This window comes from Puma concolor, chromosome B1 (genome assembly GCF_028749965.1).
Source record: "Puma concolor isolate L17-30 chromosome B1, mPumCon1.1.hap2, whole genome shotgun sequence".
Classification (NCBI taxonomy): Eukaryota; Metazoa; Chordata; class Mammalia; order Carnivora; family Felidae; genus Puma; species Puma concolor.
The window spans coordinates 28144653-28168724 of NC_141670.1; the positions used below are offsets into that span (position 1 = coordinate 28144653).

At 41.1% G+C, this 24072-nt stretch overlaps 1 protein-coding gene across 1 annotated transcript; it reads left to right on the plus strand.

Moving 5' to 3' along the window:
* Positions 1–4982: 4982 nt before the first annotated feature.
* LEPROTL1 (leptin receptor overlapping transcript like 1) lies at positions 4983–17636 on the plus strand. The gene is made up of 4 exons (XM_086703355.1): positions 4983–5129; positions 12442–12517; positions 14216–14402; positions 15363–17636. The coding sequence occupies exons 1-4, from the start codon at positions 5114–5116 to the stop codon at positions 15477–15479; spliced, it is 396 nt and encodes a 131-aa protein (XP_086559481.1). The 5' UTR covers positions 4983–5113; the 3' UTR covers positions 15480–17636.
* The last annotated feature ends 6436 nt before the right edge of the window (positions 17637–24072 follow it).

Consider the following 24072-nt stretch of genomic DNA (forward strand, 5'->3'; position numbering starts at 1 on the left):
TTGAAGTTTGAGACCTGAAAGAGAAAGAACCAGCCATACAAAGGTCAGGGGAAGGTCCTTCAGGGCTTAGGGAACAGTGGGTACACAAGCCCTAGATTTTTGTTTTGAGGAATAGTCATTAATTCAGCCGATAACTTTACATATTGAGCATCCACCAGTACCTAACAGGACCTGCCAGGCACTGTTCTAGGCACTGGGGATACAGTAGTGAATAAAACAAAATTCAGGGGGTAGGAGAGGCAAACAAGTTCAATATAACTGAAGCAAAGTAAATTAGGGGAAGACTGGAACAAGAGGAGGCAGAACAATGGAGACTTGGGATGGGACAGAGTGAGACTGGAATAATAAAGGTAATAGAAAATTCTGTTCTGAACATGTTGTTTTCAGGGACTATAAAGCATCCAGATAGACCTGTCAAACAGACACTTGAATATACAAGTCTGCATTTCAAAGCTAAAGTAAATTTGGTAGTTATGTTATCAAAATTAAGATGGTATTTATTGTCACAGGAAAAGGTACGATGCATATGGAGAGAATTTAGATATGCCAAAGAAGGAGGCCCAGGACTAAAACTAAGAGAACACTATCATTTGGACTCTGGGCAGAAGATCCTAGAGTCTGAAAAGTCGCCTCTGGTGAGATATGAGAAAAGCCAGGAGAGTAGTTATATGGTAGCTGAGAGAAAGAGAAAGATCACCAGTATTTACTGTTGTTGAATCACAAAGCAACTTTTGGAATTTGCAATGTAGAGGTCATGAATTACCTTGACAGGAGAATTGCCATGTACAGTCCTAGAGAGTGGTGAACAAAACATTAAAGTTGTACTAACTTACACTCTGGTGGGAGAGACAAACAACAAGTAATGTATAGTTCAGAAAAACAATACGTGCATTCAAGAACAAAACAGAGTAATGCACACACACAAAACCAGACTCTTAAATACAGAAAGCAAAGTGATGGTTCCAGAGGGGGGTGATTGGGGGGAGTGGGTGAAATAAAGGGGATTAAGAGGTTTCCAGTTATAAAATTAAAAAGTCACAGAGATGAAAAGTACAGCATAGGGAATATAGTCAATAATACTGTAATGATGTTGTTTGGTGGCAGATGGTTACGACACCTATCATGGTGAGCACTGAGGATAGAATTCTTGAATCAATATGTTGTACGTCTGAAACTAATATAACATTGCATGTTAATTATAGTTCAATTTTTAAAAAAGACGGAGAAAACAGGGTAATATAACGTGAAGTGCTATAATAAATAGGATGTCCAGGAAGGGTTCTGAGAAGCTACCGTTTGAGCTGAGATCTAAATGATAAGAGTCAGTTTCTTAAATCATCTCTGAGACACAGCAACAGGAATGTGTGGACCTGATTTGGGTCCTGATTCAAACAAACTATAAAATAAATGACATTGATGAGACAACTGGAAATTTGAACACAGACTAGGTGTATGATGTTAAAGAATTGTTTTTTAGGTTTGATAAATGCACTGTGGTTATGTCATTTTTAATGATCCTTTTAGAAAAAATACTAAAATATTAAAGAAGAAATTATGTCTGGCATATTCTTCAAAATAATTTGGTGAAAAGTAATATAGGAGGGCAAATATAGGAGGGCAAAGAGGATGGGGAGTATAGACAAAACAGCATTGACCATATGTTCATATTTTAAGGTAGTTGATGGTACAGGGGAATTCATTATACTATTCTGACTACTTTTTATGTATTTAATTTTTCCATAATAACATTTTTTTTACATTTTTTTAGGGTTTTTATTTATCTTTGAGTGAGAGAGACAGAGCATGAGCAGGGGAGGGACAGAAAGAGGGAGACAGAATCTGAAGCAGGCTCCAGGCTCCGAGCTGTCAGCACAGGGCCCGACGCAGGGCTCAAACTCACACACTGCCACATCATGACCTGAGCCGAAGTCAGACACTCAACCGACTGAGCCACCCAGACACCCCCATGATAACATTTTTTAAAAACTAAAACTAGGGGTTCCTGGATGGCTCAGTTGGCTAAGTGTCCAACTCTTGATTTTGGCTGAAGTCATGATCTCGTGCTCATGGGGTTGAGCCCTGCGTCGAGCTGTGCACTGACAGTGCAAAATCTCCCTGGGATTGTAGCTCTATCTCATCTCTCTCTGCCCCTTCCCTGCTTGCACATGCTCTCTCTCTCTCTCCAAATAAATAAATAAACATTAACAAAAAGATAATAACTAAATCCTTCCCTGAAATTTCTCTGACTTGATCTGTAAGAGTTAGTAACTGCAAATTTATAAAACTGTGGAGAAGATGAAATCAGATATTTAAAGCACCAGGCATATACCGGCTGCTCAACCAGCAGCAGCTCTCTCTTCCTCTCACCCCCATCCCAGTCTTTGTGAGTCAACTTTGGAGGGTAAGAAGCCATCTGAATAACTTTTGAAACCATGTAAGGTAACACAGATTAACTGTTTTATAAAGATATGTAGAGGACATTAAAGGATATAACATTAACTCATGTTTAGGATTCACTTGGCAAACTGATTAGGAAAACCCCTGACATTCCACCTTTTTCAGACAGTTATTTTCAAGCTTTCATTTTCTTAGGAAATCTTCGGGGTGCTTGATAAAATTTCAGAGTCCTGGGCTCTGGCCCACAAATTGGCATTTTTAGGAAGCATCCCAAAGAATTCTGCAGGTAGTCTTTGAAATACAGTGGAAACAGTGTTGTTATGGTCTCAAGTGCCTCCAGACAACATGAGTAGACCAAAAATAGTCCTTAGGGCAGTGAGTCTTTTCTTGCTAGTAACATTGTGGATCTCATGGAAAAATGAATGGAGCATAATCTCATAGGATTCTGTGACCATGGAAGCAAAAGAAGTAGATAGATTCTTCTAACGTGAAGAATAATCCTAGTTGCCTGTTAATGTCATCAAGGATGAATATTTGTACTCCCAAGAGAAAATTAGGGGACTAGTGCTTAACTCAGTTACTGGGGCTTGTGGAAGCCGAGAAAGGCTTCCTCAAATGTGATCTTTCACCCAGAAGCTAGGAATCTATGGGATAAGAACCTATCACTTCCACCACCACGATTACCACCACCACTGGTCAGCTATCTCTATCATGTTCCCTCAACCATTCTGCTTTCGAGGATGAATACTACGGGACAAAATAAGAAAGGTGTTAATGGTGACCATTTGGGATGAAATTCTTTACTTCTCCAGGAATTTTACCTACTCCTTTCAAGATGGTTGGGAGGAGGACCCATACACCTGCTTCAGTTTAGAGAAGTGAGCTGGTGGTTCACAGACTGTCTGAACAGCAACATGTCCATAGCATATGTTCAAGTTTGCTACAATCCTTAAACGGAAACTCTTCTGGGTACAGAAAACACCAGAATTGTTTGCACTAACTTGAATAGAAAAGAATTCTACTGCTCCATAAGATATCTATAGATTTATTGGGGGGCATTAAGCCTCAAGTGACCTCTTTTTTAAAAAATTGTAATTCAACCCTGAAAGTAATGGAGAGAAGCAGGGTAGGGCAATACCTTTAGCTCCCAGTACCTCTCATCTTAAAGCATTTTGGAAAAATCTCTTTAACCATTCACTCAACAAAGTTGTACATGCCACTTTTTTCTTACTCCAGTGACTGAAAAGATTGAAAAATTCAAATCTTATGTCAAGCACCTCCACCTGTAACTTTTAAAAACTCCTTAAAAGGGGCGCCCGGGTGGCTGTCCATTAAGCATCTGACTTCGGTTCAGGTCACGATCTCATGGCCCCTGGTTCAAGCCCCATCGGGCTCTTTGCTGGCAGCTCAGAGCCTGGATCCTGCTTCAGATTCTGTGCCTCTCTCTCTGCCCCTCCCCCGCTCACACTGTGTCTCTCTAAAAAATAAATAAACATTAAAAAAAAAAAACTTTCGAAAGATTCTTATTGCTCAGGAAAGGGGCGGAAATCTAATATAGGATGCTGCTGTCCTACTCTGACACAGAGCAGTCCCACTGGCCTTCTGTCCTCTCTCCAACAGACCAGGCTCCTGGGGCTCAGTTTGCCTCCCAAGTTCACCATCCAACCACTCCCCCAACCGGCACCCCAACATATTTCCTCTTCCCCATAACGGTTTTTCCCTTTTGTCTTCTAGTTATGCACCCGTTCATACTTCCCTTGTCCCTCCCTTGGGGAAATCTCTCTTATCTAAATAAAGGCTTTCAAAGGACTATCTACCCTTCTTCCTAGCAATTATCAGTCCCAATTTTACCTTTTGCGGGGGGGGGGGGCAGGGGGGCTGTGTCTCTCTACAAACTGCAAGCTCCTTCAGGGCAGAAACCGCATCCAGGTTTGCTCACTGCAGGGCCTAGCCCTGTTCCCCACACATAGTAAACGTTCAATACATTTGTAGGATGACTTAAATAAATGTATTTGTACCTCTGCTTTCTCCTTTTTCCTCTAGCCCTGCTACTACTAAAAACAAAAACAGCGATTCTCACAGACTCCCAAGAGATCGAATTTGTATTTAAATTTGTATTTGTTTGTAGTGGGTCCTGCTGCTCCTAATCTCTGGAGGTGGGTCTCAACAGAACCCTAGTTGTGTCGCAAACTGGGGAGCCAAGTGCAGACGTTCTAACTAGCCTTATTTCTCCTACTGCAAAGCAAGGGAGAAGAGAGAAAAGGGTGCGCTTTAAAGATCACATTTAAATGATGATCCTCCAAGGACATCCCCCCATGTCTCCCAAAGCACGGCGGCTACTCCCGCTCCTTTATCCTCCAAGATTCTGGGAGGCTGCGGAATCCGCGACGAAGGCTTCGGAGTGGAGCTCCCCCGAGCCTGAGGGGAACATGGGCATGGAACCGAGGCGAGGACTGAACGCCGGCGACCGCGGCGAGCCGCACGGCAGCAAAGCAAGGAAGGTGGCGGCCTGCCCCACCGCCCCCAGCCCGGCGCGCCCCCCGCGCCCCCGCGCGGGCGCGAGTCGCCGGCGGAAGTGCTGCGTCGTGCACTTCCGGGTGTTGTCTGGCAGCCGCCGCCGCCGCCGCCGCCGCCGCCGCGCGTCTCGGATCTCCCGGCCGCCGCTACCGCCGCCGCCGCCGCCTCAGATCCTGGAGCCAGGAGCGACGTCACCGCCATGGCCGGCATCAAAGGTGGGCCTGGGGCGCAGGGCGCCGGAGGTCTGGGTGGCCGTCCGAGGGGGGGAGGGGGTCCCACGCGGCCCCCGCCTGCCGCCTTCCCGGCCCCGGCGCGCGCCGCGGGGTCCCCGCGCTGGCGGCCGCCCCCCGGCCCCTGGACCCCCGCCTCCGCCCTCGCAGCCTCGTAGCAGAGCTGGGCGCGGCGCCCTCCGGGAAAGGCCGGCGGGCGCGGCGGCTTCACCGTCGGCTCCCGCTTTCTGCTGATCTCGGCAGCCTCTGTCCCACCCATCGGCCCCCGTACAAAGAATGAAGTGGTCCGCGGTCTGCGAGAGTCCCGCAGCGCCTCTGGCCATCCCACACGTTTTGCAGGAGTTTGCATCCGCGAGAGAGGCGAGCGGAGAGTGGTTTTGAGGGGGATGAGGCCGCTAGAGATGCCAGTTACGTGAAATCAGTGTCATTTGCCGCTTAAAGGCACAAGTGCGATCTTGGGGTGCTGAGCCGAACCGAGTCCCTCCGGAAAACCTTGGAAGGACTTGGGGACGGTTCTTTCCGGAGCCTTGGGCAGCATATCCACTCTCAGGACCTGTGCTCGAAGCTTCACAGACTCCAAAAACTGATGCGTTTTGATTGTGTTTTGTTTTTCCGATAGTGTTAGACCGTATGGGCGACCCCGAGGTGCTCCTGTTCTCCACAAGTTGCACGTTGAGGCTTTTACATTTCAAAGTTTCAGTTGTTTTTTTTTTTGAATAAATAGTTTAAAACTTCATGGAAAATTACTGGTTTATTCGTATATTTCCTTTAGAAATAAGGAAGGTTGCAGTCTTTCCAGATGTTTGGTAATTTTGTCAGTGTGATTAGAAATACCATTGACAACGTTTTCAACTTTTTGACCACGAATTACGTTGATTTCCTGACCTGCGGCTTTATAGAGGGGCAGGCATGCAGGAAATGAAGAACTTTGATAGTGTTTTTTTCTGCATAATTTATTTCCTTCAGGACAACTTTTATTGAACTGCTTTCCCAGAGTCACATTCTTACTCTTCCTGGTGTATTTTTAATGTCTGAGAACATTTCGTTTCCGATATAAAACTTGGTAATTTGAGCAACAAAGATAATTTTTCGATCTGTTTTTTGAACTGTAATAGACCTTTTTGAATCCTTGTATGGAAAGGCATTTAGGGTAGAATGCTGTGGTTTTAAGGATGTGGCCAGTTTCCTAGTTCTTCCCCATTTCCTCAGTGTCATAAACGTAGGGAGTCTCTGTTGTAGGAAAATAACTGTAATTTCCTTCTCCGAATCTAGGAAAATATTAATCAGGTGAAAGTGCCACAGATGGAATTGTACTTACACTTTTGGTTTCAATAAGATTTTTTGATTGTTATGATTGTTTATCAGGATATTTTCTTTCTGTTGGGCTATCTTTATATTAAGCAGGAGTGTTGCTGTCATTGGAGACCATTACTTTTTTTTTTTTTTTTTTCAACGTTTATTTATTTTTGGGACAGAGAGAGAAAGAGCATGAACGGGGGAGGGGCAGAGAGAGAGGGAGACACAGAATCAGAAACAGGCTCCAGGCTCTGAGCCATCAGCCCAGAGCCCGACGCGGGGCTCGAACTCCCGGACCGCGAGATCTTGACCTGGCTGAAGTCGGACGCTTAACCGACTGCGCCACCCAGGCGCCCCGATTTCTTAAGCCGTATTATTCGGTTATATGTTAGATTTTTCTAGCAACTCCCAGGTTAGGGAACTGGTCCCTGCTACTCTAATTTCTTTGTAATCACAGAATCAGCACCCTGTCTCGAGAGGGTTTAAATAATTGGACTGTTCCATCATCCCTAGCCTAGAGGCTTTGGGAGTAGAAACTAGACTCATCTAAGTTTTGCCCTCCAAATGTTTCATCACTCATTTACAGTATAAATTCTTGCCTTATTGATGTGTCATCTGGGGCATCCATTTATACACAAATGATGAAATTTATGTGTAAATCAGCCTAGTTGCTGATTTCATAAGATTGGAGAAACTTCACAAGTTTTGAGAACACTTTTGAGCAATTTATTTAACCCCATTGTTTTTGTTTTATTATATCCAGTATGACTGGGCAGTGAGATGTCACATGAAATTTTTTGATACTCGAATCTTACCTTGTTTTCATTTTCTATTTATTTAAAAGAAATCTTTCATTAACTTTCTAAGAGTGTACTCAAAAAAATTTAGACTTCCTTTTTTGATAAGAACATAAATAATTGTTCTTTGTCATAAAAGAGTTACCCCCCAGAGACCATCAAGTAGTAAAGCTACTTGCCTTTTGGCCAAGATTACCATAAACCAGTATGCTTTTTGAGGTTTTTCTGCCTGATTTAAATTTTTTTTCAGTCTCCTTTCTCTTGTCAGAGGGCAGATCTTGCTTATGTGCAGTTCTGCCTCCTCTTTCTCATTTGTTTCAGTATGAGAAACAAGATCTTCAAACTTAGAAAATTTTATGTCACAGGTTACATGTAACAGTGATCATTTCTGGGTGGGGAAAGTTACTTTTCACTTAATTTTGTTCTGGCTATATGAATTGCTATTGAAAAAATACTATAAATGAACATATATGACTCTTAAAATTCTTTTTTTATTCTGCTGAAATTCACACACAACAGTTGAATCACAAAAATGAATAAATCAATGTCAGCTGAATAGGAGCCTAAGGGTCTATTTATAAAGAATGGTAGATTTAGTGTATGGGCTTTGTGACATCTGCTTTGTCTCTTTAGTGACCCTTGTTTCCTCCAGGATTCTAAATTATATTCTGGATAAATAAGTTGTTACTATATAGTATTTATAGTGGTGAATTTAGCTGTTTGGCAACTACATTGAAAAAGTGGAGATGGTTCCCTGAAACTCATGTGACGCTGTATGTTAATTATATTGGAATTAAAATTTATTTAAAAATGGAGATGGTTTTTACTTTTTTTAGCATGCCTTATAACAAGTATCTTTAGTGTTCTGAGAATTATTTGCATTTTAGATCTAATCCAGTTCTCATAGAAGAAAGAACTGACATTCAGATATTATTATGTAGGCAGTAAATGGCTAGTAGGGTCTAGGGACCCATTGTCTTCTGACTTTCAGTTATGTGCTGTTTTTACTCTGGTGTGATCTTCCCCTCCTCTTCCCTTTTGTCCTTTTCTCTCTTTTTTTCCCCTTGGTTTCCTTTTATGCATTCTACAGATATTTATTATTCAGTGTTGAGAGCTGGGGTGTGAGCATCAACAACAGAAAAACTCTTTCCCTGCTGTGGTGGCGCTAACAGCTTGCAAGGAAAGACAGATACAAATTGATATAAAATTATAGCTGTGATAACTGAGCAAAGGGGATGTGTACAGGGCAAGAGAGCCTCTGCACATGCATGGCGCTCTGCCTGGAACGCTCCCCCCAGAAATCCTCATGATTCAGTTCCTCCGTTCATACAAATCTCTGCTCAGATGTCACCTCATCAGCGATGCCTTTCCAGGCCACTGTGTCTCAAAAAGCGCTGCACCTTCTTACTCTACCTAGTTTCTTTCATAGCACTTGACATTCATTTGCTTACTTTTGGTTTTTTACCATTTTGTTCTCCTGTTAGAATGTAAGCTTCATGGAGCAAGAGCTTTGATTTTTTTTTTTTTTTTTTTATTGCCTTATCTCTAGTATCAAGAACAGTGTGTAACACATGTTAGGTGCTCAGTAGATATTTGTTGAATGAATGAATGAATGAATGAATGAATGAATATGATAAGGGGAATTGGTCAAGTCAGGAGGTTTGGAATAACTTCACCGAGAAAGAAACGATTGAGCTGAGATCTTAAGGACATAGACGAGTTCACTTGGAGGAAAGAGGAAGGGGATGGAACCAGAATACAAGCTTCATGAGTGTGGAAGGGCCTTGTCTGGTTTATTTACATAAATAATCTCCAGCACCTGTTACATAGTTGGTTTGCAGTAAATATTTCTTGAATGAAATGAATGAATGAAAACGTATCTGAAGTAGAAGGTCAATAGATACAAGGGCCCCGTGGGGGAAGGAGCCTGCTGATTGCCAGGAGAGGAAAGGCCAGTGTCATTGACATGCAGAGTACAAGGGCTAATAGCCTGGTGTGAGTGTGTCAGGAGAGTAAGCAGGGCCAGATTTTGAGGACCTATTTTGAATTGAACAAAAGAAATGACAAACTCAATATTTTCCTCACAGTTTACATTTCACTCCATTGTAAATTTGAGGTTCCTCACTTGCTATAAAATAAAAGTGCAGGTTTTTTTCTTTTCTTTTTTCTGTAATTGAAAATATAATGGTATTATGGACTAAGTAAATGTGTTCAGGTTTTACATGACCTGCATCGGTGATCTAAGGGAAAACTAAATCTGCCGACCTACCATGTAAGTGGATGTCCTTGATTATGACCATTTTATTTATTTATTTTTTAATGTTTATTTATTTTGAGAAAGAGAAAGGGAGAGAGAGTCTCAAGCAGGCTCTCTGCACTGTCAGCGCAGAACTGACATGGGGCTCAGTCTCACAAAACATGAGCTGAAATCAAGAGCCAGACGCTTAACTGACTGAGCCACCCAGGCACCCCAGTTATTACCATTTTAATTCAGAGAAAGCTGTCAGTAGTACTGGGCAGCATTTAACCCCTTTACTGTTAATTTTGGTTTGTATATGTTAGCTTTTGTCCTGGTAACTTTTAGGCCTTCTACAGCTCTTTTGGATTTTAATGTTTCTGTTAAGGTAAATAGACTGCATTAAAAACAAAAAACGCCTAAGTTATTCTTTTAGCCAGTGCAGTTGCAGAAATAGAGGTTATATAGAACTCAAAATAAATTGATCATTTATATCTTTGCTTAATTCTAAGCCACTACTAAACTGCCTATTCAAGAAAGTTGTTTCTACTCACTAATATATGGTAAAAAAAAGTTATAAAACACAACGCTTTGTGTGTGTGTGTGTGTGTTTAATTTTAGAAACTGTGTTTCACCTATAGGATGTGTCTGTAGCTTGTGATATCTTAAAAAGTGATACCAAAGAAGGCTTGTACCCATTATCCTGTACATTTTCTAACGTGTAGGAAATTAGGGGAGGAAACCCAGCTATAGTTTTGTAAACTCTGTAACATTTTTAAAAATTTTTTAGGGTTTTTATTTATCTTTGAGTGAGAGAGACAGAGCATGAGCAGGGGAGGGACAGAAAGAGGGAGACAGTATCTGAAGCAGGCTCCAGGCTCCGAGCTGTCAGCACAGGGCCCGACGCAGGGCTCAAACTCACACACTGCCACATCATGACCTGAGCCGAAGTCAGACACTCAACCGACTGAGCCACCCAGACACCCCCATGATAACATTTTTTAAAAACTAAAACTAGGGGTTCCTGGATGGCTCAGTTGGCTAAGTGTCCAACTCTTGATTTTGGCTGAAGTCATGATCTCGTGCTCATGGGGTTGAGCCCTGCGTCGAGCTGTGCACTGACAGTGCAAAATCTCCCTGGGATTCTCTCTCTCTCTCTCTCTCTGCCCCTTCCCTGCTTGCACGTACTCTCTCTCTCTCTCAAAACAAATAAATAAACATTAACAAAAATAATAATAACTAACTACTCCCCTGAAATTTCTCTGACTTGATCTGTAAGAGTGAGTAATTGCAAATTTACAAAACTGTGGAGAGGGTGAAATCAGATATTTAAAGCACCAGGTACATACCGGCTGCTCAACCGACAGCAGCTCTCTCTTCCTCTCACCCCCATCCCAGTCTTTGTGAGTCAACTTTGGAGGGTAAGAAGCCATCTGAGTAACTTTTGAAACCATGTAAGGTAACACAGATTAACTGTTTTATAAAGATATGTAGAGGACATTAAAGGATATAACTAACCCATGTTTAGGATTCACTTGGCAAACTGATTAAGAAAACCCCTGACATTCCACCTTTTTCAGACAGTTATTTTCAAGCTTTCATTTTCTTTTTTTTTTTAATTTTTTTTTTTAACGTTTTTATTTATTTTTGAGACAGGGAGAGACAGAGCATGACCGGGGGAGGGTCAGAGAGAGGGAGACACAGAATCGGAAACAGGCTCCAGGCTCTGAGCCATCAGCCCAGAGCCTGACGCGGGGCTCGAACTCACGGACCGCGAGATCGTGACCTGGCTGAAGTCGGACACTTAACCGACTGAGCCACCCAGGCGCCCCATCAAGCTTTCATTTTCTTAGGAAATCTTCAGGGTGCTTGATAAAATTTCAGAGTCCTGGGCTGTGGCCCACAAATTGGCATTTTTAGGAAGCATCCCAAAGAATTCTGCAGGTAGTCTTTGAAATAACAGTGGAAACAGTGTTATGGTCTCAAGTGCCTCCAGACAACATGGGTAGACCAAAATTAGTTGACTAAAATTATTAACTACGAGTATCCTTGGATACTTTTTTCTTACTAGTTTTGAGCACAGGAGGGTGCATGTGCAAGAACCAGGAGCTGATCATGAGAGACTTTCCCATTTGATAAGGTTTCTAAAGTCTAGTAAAGCTGAGAAAGCAGAGTTTCTCCACATCCTGTTTTTCAAACTGTAATGATCTGTGGAGTAAATATAACACTAATGACTGGCAGAGCATTGATCTGGGAGGCTAGGATATTCAGTAGAATTGGAGACAGTGGGGCACCTGGGTGGCTCAGGCTGTTAAGCATTCGACTTCGGCTCAGGTCATGATCTCATGGTTCGCGGGTTTGAGACCCCGCGTCCGGCTCTCTGCTGACAGCTCAGAGCCTGGAGCCTGCTTCAGATTTTGTCTCCCTCTCTCTCTGCTCCTTCCCTGCTTACGCTCTGTCTCTCTTTCTCTCAAAAATAAATTTAAAAAAAGAAAAGAAAGAAGAAATGGAGACAGTAATGAGGGAATGTGGTGGTGTGCCCACAATAGGTCAGAGCCTTGAAAATCAGTGTTGCTTTATGTTGCTTTGAAGATGACCCCAAAAAACTTATTTTAAAACTATGGATAACTTACACTTTTGAAAATAACTCACTTTTTTTTTTAATGTTTATTTCGAGAGAGTGTTCATGCACACAGGAGTATGAGTGGGGGAGGGGCAGAGGGAGAGAATCCAGCCCAAGTGGAGCTCGATCTCATAAACCATGAGATCATGATCCAAGGATGCTTAACCAACTGAGCCACCCAGGCACCCTTGAAGATAAATCACTTTTAATGCATTCGTTTTTTGTGTTTTGCTTTTTGCTTCTGGGATCACAGGTAATGTTCAGATTGCTAATATTAATATTAATAAAAATAATATTAATTTAATATAATTAATATGTGTATTTGATTCTTTATTTACTTTGCAGCTTTGATTAGTTTATCCTTTGGAGGAGCAATTGGGCTGATGTTTTTGATGCTTGGATGTGCCCTTCCAATATACAAGTATGTAACATTTTTGTCTTTTTTAGTGTTTTAGGGTAAATTTTTTCTACTTTTAAAGCTTTAAATTTTTTTTTAAATGAATGCTTCTACTGTAGAAGTAATCCTAAGAAATGTTCATTTACCAAGGACAAATCTTTTTAAAAGTGCAAAAATTACTTTTTGGTTATTGCACTTCTGCTCAGTTTTGAGCATCTCTTAATAAAATTAAAGACAAGAAAATTTAAAATATCTTTTCAGCAAAAAATACGAGAAGCAGGGTCGAGAGACAGTTGACTAAGAAAATAAAGTCCTGTAAGCAATTATTTTCCATAGGATAGAAAGAACTTTTAAAAATTAATAGGATAGATTAGTAAGAAAAATAAAACTAAATAGAAAAATCAACAATAAATATGAAAAAAGAACTGCAAGTTACTAATAAGCACATGAAAATATACTCAGCCTCTCAATTAAATGAAATCCTTTGGTGAAGGTAAAAGCTGGGGCAAACAGGCACTGTCGTGTATGAGAAGGGAGAGGTATAGCTTCATGTAGTCTGTCATCTTGGAAGCCAGTTTCCTTGTAGCACTTAAAGTCTATATATTCCTTGAACTAGCCCTTCCACTTAGAATTTCTCATACAGGTCTCCTGGCAGATGTTTACAAAGGTATGTGTAGTGAGGGGAGAGTATGGATGTTCATGACAATCTTGTCTGTAATAACAAAAAAACCTGGAAGTATCCTAAAGGCCTGTCAAAAGAGAAATGGTTAAATTATAATATGTCCATCAATGGAAATAGTAGGCAATCTTAAAAACAATGAGGAGGAGCCAAGAGCTGTGAGTGCTGATATATAAAGATGTTCAAGATACATTGTTAAATGAAAAAGTGCAGTGATTCATATTGTTAAAATTTATCCGTGTGGAAGTATGGAAGGATCCACAAGAAGGTTGTTAGGAGAGCAAGAGAGAGAAAGTAGGGAGACATGGGCAGCTTGGAGTTTTCACTGTTTGTGCTTTTTTTTTTTTAATTGACTTTTTATGTTGAAATGATTATGTATTATCAAGAAGTTGCAAAAAAATAGTACAGAGAGGTCCCCTGTACCCTTCACACAGGCTTCTCCCAGTGGCTGTCGTACATAACTGTAGTTGTATTATCCAAACCAGGAAATTACACTGGCACAGTACAATAGCTAGACTGTTGATTCAAAGCCATCTATTTTCTATATTCTAACTTAAAGTCTTCAATATTACTTTCAGTTCATTTTCTACATTTTTATTTCAGTATTTTGGGAGTTCATAGTGACCTAAGGAGAGTTTAGGGATGTTCCAGCTTTACCCTGAGAAGGCTGTCATTCATCAAGAAGTCAAGGGCATGAATCTTGAATTTTAAAAATTACTGTTACTATTTATATTTTCCATATGCCTCTTTATTTATAGCCTAAAATAAGAAAAATAATTTTGGGCCTTGATTCCAACTGCTATAATTTATAAAGCATTTTTTTAACATAAGAAATATTTAATCATTGTGTCATAATTCACTTTAGGATTACTATGATTCTAATTATTACTATTTTCAGTGTTCAGGTTATTGTTTATTTTTAAACTATGTCTTGTTTTGAACCTTGCAATATTCCTTTGGTCTTTATTTTTTAAAAGCGTATATTATGTGTAGGAAAATGACATAGATAGCAAAAACTACATTAACTTATTTTTTTTTTCTAGCCAATACTGGCCTCTCTTTGTTCTGTTTTTTTACATCCTTTCACCTATTCCATACTGCATAGCAAGAAGATTAGTGGATGATACAGATGCTATGAGTAATGCTTGTAAGGAACTTGCCATATTTCTTACAACAGGCATTGTTGTCTCAGCTTTTGGGCTCCCTATTGTATTTGCCAGAGCACATCTGGTAAGTGTATATATTTTTCTATGAACGATTTTACATCAGACTAGGTTAAAATTATCTCAGGAAAAAGGATAGAGATAATCTTACTTTTGTTGTTAACTGATAAAAATGATATTGGAGAGGGCCGCCTGGGTGTCTCGGTCGGGTAAGCGTCCCAAATCTTGATCTCAGCTCAGGTGTTGATCTCAGGGTCATGAGTCAGGCCCCACATTAGGCTCCACGCTGGGTGTGAACCCTACTTTTAAAAAAAGAGGAAGAATGATACTGAAGAGCATGGCTGGGGTCTGCGGCAACAGTTGGCTTACCAGTTCTTCACTCTCAGAAGTGGGCACATCCTCTCACCCAGTGCTTAACAACCACAGGCCACCCTCTGTAACTGTTTAAAGGCCTGAGGAGATAGTGTGTTCTTTGCATGGGAAAGTGTGAAAGAGGAGAAGGGCCTGAGCTCTGTATACCTGGTCTTTGCTCCCAGACTCACCAGTCAGATTCACTCCCCCATCTCTGGGGACTTAGAGATGCCGGGGACTGACCACCCTTCCACATGGAGGGGGAGATTACTCCCCCTACTCCTTTAAAAGAATGTACATGGGTGTGTTTTCGTTTCCGGTACTTTAAATTTAATCTGCTCTCTAGATAAGATTTTAGATTCACTGAAGAAGAGTTGGAGCAAATTTCTTCATGAGCATTAAGTTGTAGAAATCTCTGCTGCCTCCTCAGAATCCAGAAGTCTAACTTTTGAATAATGATCATTTTCATGACTTCCTGTCTTTTTAAAGGAAGCAAATTAAAAACAGCAATATAGAAGGACCGTTAAGTGTTGAATAGAGTGAAAGTTACTATCACAGATCTTGCTTGTTTTTATATCATGATTGGCATAGAACTAGAATCTAGATTTGCTTTTCATTTTCTTTCTGTTTTTCCTACATCTGTTAACTTAAGTGTTTATCTGTCTTATTTCTCTAGATTGAGTGGGGAGCTTGTGCACTTGTTCTCACAGGAAACACAGTCATATTTGCAACTATCCTGGGCTTTTTCTTGGTCTTTGGAAGCAATGATGACTTCAGCTGGCAGCAGTGGTGAAGGAACTACTGAACTATTGTCAAATGGACTTCTTGTCATTTGTCGGCCATCCGCGCGCACAGGAGATGGGGCAGGGATGCTGAGTGGCACAGCAAGCCTCTTGGGGGTGTTCTCAGTGCTCCCCTCTCACTTTTATTGTAAGCATACTATTTTCACAGAGACTTGCTGAAGGATTAAAAGGATTTTCTCTTTTGGAAAAGCTTGACTGATTTCACACTTATCTCTAGTATGCTTTCTGTGGTGTCCTGCTGAATTTGAGTATTTATGTGTCCCTGTTTAGTTTTTTTTTTTTTTAATCAACATGCAATGTTAAGCATTTTTAAAATGTAATAACCATTTGCATTGGTTAGGAATTAGATTTCTGCTGGCTATTACTGGGCTAAAGGACATCTTTTGTCTTAAAATTATTTAACCTCCATTGCAAAAAGTTAAAAAAAAAAGTTTTCAATCAGTCAGGATGACATCACTCCCAATTTTATGCAGACCATTGGCATACCTTATAGACTGTACACTCAGTATAGCTGCATTTATACCTCAGAGGGGCCAAGTATTAATGCCCATGCCCTCCATAAAGGTTGCTGGTTTTGCCAGTAAGCAGGTGTTTTGTGGATTGAAAATTATTGTACGGAATTGCCACAAAGAGTGCTTTTCTTCTCAGTCGTTAGAGGAATTTATTGTTAAACTCAAAGGTAAGCGTGTAAAACCAGATTTTTGAGATGGTTTTTATTTATGTCTATTATAGATAGAGTGAGTTGCGTTATGGGAAGAAACGATGTTGAAATTCCATTTTTTTAATCCTCTTTCTATTTATAAGTGAAATGTTTGATCTTCTATCAGCCTTTTCATATTTTACTGTGGGTGAAGTGGAACATACTACTGATAAGGAAAAGTTGTAGTGTGCATCATTTAGACCAGAAAACCTTTCCCTGCTTCCTCCTTTTAACTTATTTTCTACATTGTATATATTAAGTAAATTAACTTTCCAAATATAGTTTGATAACACTTTCAATTAGAGGTGTTAATCTCACCTGGAAAGTACTTGCTATGCTCTACATGCTGAGTGCCCTGCCCCGCAAGGCCTTGACATGATTAACAAGTGACTTGTTAGTCTTGCACATAAGTCATGCATTAACAATTTAAGATTTAGACCATGGTAATTGTAGTTCTTACTCTCTAAGGTTATATCATATGTAATTTAAAAATATTTAAGACAAGTTTCCTGTATACCTCTCAACTTTTTTGATTTTTATTTCATCATGATAGATCTGCTGTTTCCTTTTAAATGGCACTTATTGTGTGAATTAATGCAAGGTAGCCAAATCCAGCTGTATAGCAGCTTCAGACACAGAAGACCTGACCAAAAAGTTCCCAGTAACCAGGCATGATCAAATCGTTGTGGTCATTTGCATCTCAACAATTATCAGTACCTTTTGCAAGAGTTAGTAACGAAGATGTTCAAGTTGGTCCGAGAGTATTTTGTTGGGATATTTGTGTGATTTTTCACTATACTTACATAAAAATTGTTTTGCCTTCAGACAAAACTGAGTGATCATGACAGCTTTTATATAAAATTTATTTCTGAAGAAAATGGGAACCCATTTTGGGTTTGTTCAGCTTTTTACTAAAGATGCCTAAAGTCCACAGGTTTTATTGCCAGGCCCAGGTGGTGACTCTAGCTGTGAGATGGGAAGCAGAGTGAGGTATCTGCGTGTGGCTGTCCCGCCTCTACAGCAGGCTCAAGACGGCTTGCAGTGTTACAGTGATGTAGCCCTAAAGGGGATGGTACAGGCGTGCATGAATTAGCTGGCCATATAGTTGGGAACTCAGTGCGTGGGATCTACTTGATTTTTTTTTTTTGCAGGAAGTACACTCTCTGGTTTTCTGTTCTAGAATATCAGTGCAGTGCACTGCGACTATTCTGTTCACTTGGCCATAGACTCTTTCTCTAGCAGCCGCATATTTCTGTGTCCTGGTTGCGTTTGGCAGCATCGTGTCTCTCGTCTTGCACACGAGCTTGACATAGTGCTGTCTGATCTCTAGGCTAGTTCTTTGAGCTGTGAATTTGCCATAGAACATGCACTGATACCGCATTGCCATTCTTCTACGGAAAGAAAACTTTTAATGATGAAACAATAAAGATTTTCAATATCTATGTTACTTTGTGGGTGTTTTTGAAATGCAAATATGCTGCACACTTCAGCTCCTGAAGTGTGTTACTCATTTTAATAATGCAATATATTAGTCATGAATGTTAGACTTGCAGAAGTTTCACTTCCAAAACAGAATTGAAACTGTAGTAGTAAATATTACAAGGAAGCCCTGTGATTTTGAGCTATAGGTTGGTAGAAGTAGGTTGGGGAAGTAGAATTTTTAACTGGCCCTTTACAAAAAAGCCATAGAGGATTCTGTTGACCTGAAAAGACTGTTGATAATCAAAAGTCAAGGTTGTACCTGTTCTTAAATTTTCAGAACCTTTTTTATGACCGTATGTTTTATTGTGTATTTATTACCATTCATTATTGGAGCATTTGGCTTTTTGCAAACCTTTCAAATAGTTAAGGGCAAGAAATCTGTGTGGCACAGTGTGATTGGAGAAAAGTACTATTCTCTTTTATCAAACGTGAATCTTGTCCCAAGTTGTCTTAATTATATCATCTCATTATATGTTTTAAAAAGTTTAAACCATAGTTTCTTAGTGTTTGCTCTAACATGATGGGGGGGGGGGGGGGTGTTGTCAAGATGATCCATATTTCTAGAGGAGACTCTGGAACATTTACGTTGAATATGACAAGATTCAGAAGTTTCAGGTCACTTTAAATCAGCACGTCAAATTTAACAAGCAGCCATGCAACATTACCGTTAAGTGATGTGTACGTTTTACAGCTCAGGATGCTTTATAATTTATAAAATAGGTGGGAAATTCAAAATCTTGTTTCTTCCGTTAAGCCTGTGTTATCCTTTCTCTTCGTGAAGATTAAGGAGCTCTTATTTTAATGCCTCCCAATTTTCTGGCACTCCCAGGGAAGAGAATACATCCTGTAAAATAAATATTCCAGATAACTGAAGCTTATCTCAAAAAGAACTGACAGTTGTTTTATTTATTTTGGTGAAAGTATTAAATGGGTCATACACTCTTGTACTTCCTTCGAATATATTAAGGCATTTTGCGTTTTCCTTGGTAATTTAGGGTTGTCATAAATTATTTCCCCTTCTTTAAATGGCCCCAGACCCATATTTTTCTAGAACTGTGTTTTTTGCTGGCTTTTCTTACAACTGAGTCTGTGCCTAGCACTCCTTAACTTACTTTGTTTCTAGTTTTCTAAATCTGTAGTACATTAGGAAGAGTGGAAAGTTGCCAGGGAAGAAAAATGAGGTAACCAGGTGGACTGAACCAACAATGTAACGTTTCTGCACACGGTACCTCAGTGGACCTAGCGAGGTGCCCCCACCTCTTATACAAAGGAAAGGCTGTGTGACGAGTCTTCTTCCTGTTGAAAAGGCTTTTTAAAAAACTGTAGCTGGTAAACTGTACACCAGACACGGGGGGTTGTGACAGAGAACACGGAGGTGTGACTTGCTGTGCTGCAAGAGGAGCCTTCCAGTTCCACTTCCCGAACTTGAGGAGTTCCTTGTACTTGAGTAAGCCCCTAACTGATTTCTGAGAGCTTATATCTCTCTTCACCATTTGTTTTCAGTGGCAGAAAGTCTAGATATAAAGACAATTTTACAGTTCACTTTTACTGGACGCTCTGTACTGTATATTTTACTTCCAGTCGCTTGAAGATTGTTTGAATCCATCCTTGGGTTTAGGACCATGCCCTGCAGTCACAACAACTCAGATGTTGTTAAGCTTGTAAATTCCCATCAGAGGGAATAAAACCATCAAACTCCCAAGGTGTTTCCACAAGTCACAAGAAATTAAAACCATGTGACCATGAAACGTTCCTTTTTTGATTCTAGTTGTTTCCTTGTTTGTATTCCTTGCGGTGCTGACGGAAAAATCAGGAATTTTTGTTTTAGAAGCCAGTGGAATGGCTAATACTGTGAAAGAGGAAGTGTTGCAGTTCACAGCCATAGAAACCATCAAATAGAATAATATAGAATGAAACAGTATTTCCATATCTCTTTGTAAGAGCATTACTGTTTAACAATTTAGTTATCTTGATTTATAGTGTGGCATTTAATGTCACATGTATCTTTTTCTCTTTTGGCTGATCAATGTATTCTGTAATATGTAAATACAGTTATGACCTAGAAGTCAGCGAACTTGTATAGATTTGCAAACCTCCAAAATAGATATTTTCCTGAAAGCTGGATACACTTACATAGAACATTTGAGGATTGTCTCAAATTGTTCACAGTTGGAAAACTCCCTAGATCTAAATGAAGATGGATGGATTTTAATTCACTTTTGTCATGGTCTGAATCATCAACTTCCAAAATCTAGGTGAGAATCAGCTCCAATACCTAGTTAATGAGTATAGCAGTGAAGAAAAGGGTAGTAGTCTCCCAGGGATTAAAACAAAAACGGTTTTGAGCCATACTCCATGCTAGAAGTGACATTTGTCATTTACAAGCATAAATGGCTTAGTGATTCTGCTCACAATCCAGTGCTTTAAAAAGTGTTTTAAGGGGCGCCTGGGTGGCGCAGTCGGTTAAGCGTCCGACTTCAGCCAGGTCATGATCTCGCGGTCCCTGAGTTCGAGCCCCGCATCAGGCTCTGGGCTGATGGCTCGGAGCCTGGAGCCTGTTTCGGATTCTGTGTCTCCCTCTCTCTCTGCCCCTCCCCCGTTCATGCTCTGTCTCTCTCTGTCCCAAAAATAAATAAAAAACGTTGAAAAAAAATTAAAAAAAAAAAAAAGTGTTTTAAAAAAGATATTACTACAGAGGCTCCTGGCTGGCTTAGTTGGTAGATAACTGTGACTCTTGATCCCAAGGTTGTAAATTTGAGCCCATGTTGGGCATAGAGCCTACTTAAAAAATGTATACATGTAGAGAGAGGGAGGGGGGACACACACACATATGTGTGTGTATGTGTGTGTGTTTCACAAAAACACCTTCCAGACACTTTAAAGTGTCCAGCTGATTAGGTAGAAATGGTCTATACTCCACCTTGGCTATGTCACTGAGACACATGCTGAAACGCTGTTAGGTTCAAGTTTTTTATCTAGAAAGGGTCTTTTTTTCCAATGGCAGTTTTATACTACAACGACAGCATTTAGGTAATATTGGGGGATAGGAAAAAAATAGGAATACAGTCCCTCTTTGAACTAGTAATGTAGTTAGACACTCAAGAAGGTTTCAAAGGAAGCTGATTCCTATCCGATTCCTATACATGCCAAAAGGGAAGTATGGGGGTTCACAGGAGGAAAAGATTTGGGAAGCAAAAGGGAGGTAGAGGGTAATTTCCTGCTCTGCTTTGGCCCATCTTCTGCTGGCAGGCAGGGTATTGGCAAGATGAGCATTTCTCTGGAGCAGCATTGTGGTGTTGGCTCTTAAGCTTCCTGGGATTCAGGGGCAGCAGAAATCATGGCGGGCGCTTCTTGATTCTGACACCCTCACTCTGGATCCCAGATACAATGGAGATGTAAGAGGGGTGGAGATTTAATTTTAAAGTGATAACCAAGATTTGCTGATGAACTGTGTGGGAAAAAGAGAGGAGTCAAGGGTGACTAACAAGTTTTTGATAGTCCTGTCAGGGGATGGAGGGGGAAGTAGGGAGAGTCGAAAACAGCAAAGTCCGGACCGTATGTCCAAACTACTAGTTCGTCATACCCGTTTGTTACCTCGAAGTGACAGCACTTGCCTTGTTTCAAACCTTTACCAGACAAAACAGTACTATTGACGCTTGACCCTTGTAACTACTTTACAAACTCCTGAGGGTCGACATTGTGGCACGCGTCGTGGCATAACAGTTACACCAGGGGCTCTGGGGTACACCCAGCCCGTACTGCTAACTTGCTCTTGGACTAAATGTGCAACCATAAGTGAGTTATTTAATCTGTGTCTCAATCCCACAGCTGCAAAATGAGGATAAAAATAGTAGCTACCTCAAAGAGTGGCTGTGATGTTGAAATGTGACGTGCAGAGGGCTCACAGCTGATGTTAGGTACTGTTACTGTTTCTTACCAGTTCTCTGTACCACTAAGCAGTTCCCTCTTACGTAAGTAGACAAAAAAACATTTTAGTAATCCAATCTTAATAGAATATATTGCCAACAGGAGTCCCCCCTGTCAGCCTTATAATATCTCTTGGAAATTCTCTACCTACCTGGTTTCCAGGCATTCACTGCAGTAGTTCGAGGTAATCATGAAGACCTGTTGACTATCTAATAAACACTGCAGGGTGCCCTGACATGTGCCTCCGGTGGGTTAAGTGTCCGTGATCCTCCTTACCCCCACCCCTGCACCAAACCTGGAAAATGACACACTTTTTTTTAAAGAACAGGAAGCTACATTGCCAAACTTGAAACAAGAAGGGAAGAGTTTAGGTGGATCTGAAACTAAGAAATCCTGAGAGAATGAAAACGTGATCAAATTGAAGAAGAAACCGCAGCCTGAAGCGCAGGCAGCAAGCACATGGGAAGATACCGCATAAAATACGGGAGCCATGCCAAGGAGGCCTTCATCGCAAGTGGAGGCGTCCAGAGGCAGGAGGGGGCTCGGGCAACTTCCTGAGGGATCCCCGAGGGCGCTGCGGTGGGATCACCAAGCCAGCAGATCGTTAAGCATCTCTGCATACACTCCCGTCCCCGTCTCACACCTTCCCGTCTGGGGAGGAGGACGTGTTTCCTGAAGTAGCGGAAATGGAAACACCCGAGTCCAGGAGACCAGTCACCAAGGAACCCTACTCAGTTGCACATCTTTTTTTATCCCTTACTCGCTGGAAATATGCCTCTCCCTTTAGTCAGGCTGCACGAGCAGGAGCAGCTGATGGTTTAGCCCAGGGGTTCTCAGTAGCAAAGATGAGTTCCCAGGCAGGGAAAAACCAAACAGTTCAGGAGTACCGACTGGAAGAAAACAAACTGACAGAATTTACCAGCGAGGAAACCGGTAACAAAAAGAAGCTCCAGGGCTCCATTTTGAGAATTGAAACCATCCAAAAGACCATACCAAGTGGTGTACAAAATCAGGCTGATGAAATTACGTTACAGAACATTTTACATTTTTTGCACCCAAGTCCAATTAGATTACCCAAGACCACTATTTTCCTTTTCCTCGGAGGCTCTACCTCACACCAGATTTGATTCAGAGACACATAGTATAACTTACTATAGATGAACCTCTTACTATAGATGAACCTTTCCCCACAGCATATTCTCCTCCCTGTGACATCCTGTCCTATGACAATGAACCTGAAACCTGCTGTCTGCTTGGATGGGAAGGAAGGCAAAAGCTATAGCTGGTATCACACATCTTACATGATGATTTGGATTCCCACCTGAAATACTGCATAGCCCACTATAGGCATTTATTAATTCCACAGACATTTTTGGAATCAGACGCCAGGACTAAAAAATAAAAATAGAAGGTGAGATGAGAACAAATAAAAGATTCTTGGAGGTCCTTCCTACATTATATCTACCGAGTAGCTGTGCGACTTCCCTACAAAGGGAAGGGAGGATAGGAATGCTTCACAAAAAAAAATGGTGTTGGGGCACCTGGCTGGCTCAGTCAGTAGAGCGTGTGACTCTTGATCTTGGAGTTGTGCATTTGAGCCCCAGGTTGAGTATAGAGATTACTTAAAAAAAAAAAAAGGAAAAGAAAGAAAATGGTGATCGATCTTGGTCTAGGACAGTAATGAACCATTCCAGCCCCCAACCTGTGTGACAGTTAATGTTCTTATTTTCATGTTTGTCTTCCAAAGTATTTCTGGGAATCCCGGGAATGCTTGTACCTCAGCCAAACTCTGGCACTGGACTGACTTCCACTTCTCTGCAGCCACCTTTTACCACTTTCTAACTACTTTTCCTCTTCTCCCTATAGCCTGCACCCAACCATGGATAAGACCCTCTCTCTTGATCCTGCAAAGCACGTCTAAAATCAGGGTAGGGGCGCCTGGGTAGCTGAGTCCGTTAAGCATCCTACTTCGGCTCAGGTCATGATCTTGCTGTTTGTGAGTTTGAGCCCCAAGTCGCGCTCTGTGCTAACAGCTCGGAGCCTAGAGCCTGCTTCAAATTCTGTGTCTCCCTCTCTCTCTATGCCTCTCTCTCTCTCTGTCTCTCAAAAATAAACATTTTAAAAAAACCTTAAAGATAAAAATAAAATCAGGTTATAACTTTAAACAAATCATTTATCAAAGACCTGAGGAAAAGAGAGAAATTACTACACAACCCTCACCGCCCTCCAAAAAAACAAAAACAAAACTGAATGTTGTATTCACTGTCTTCTACAATCTTGGCCATGCGCTTGCCTCAAGTCTCTAGCTCTGACTGTGCCAGGTTGCAGGTAGCACTTTACCTCCTCTGGACAGTAGGGATTCTTGAAGCCCTTGTGAGGAGACTTATGAGGTCCCCTCACATGAGTCCAGGCCTCCTGCTCCAAAACAGCATCATCTGCAGTAAATGCAACCCTGCCCACAGAAGACAGGGTTC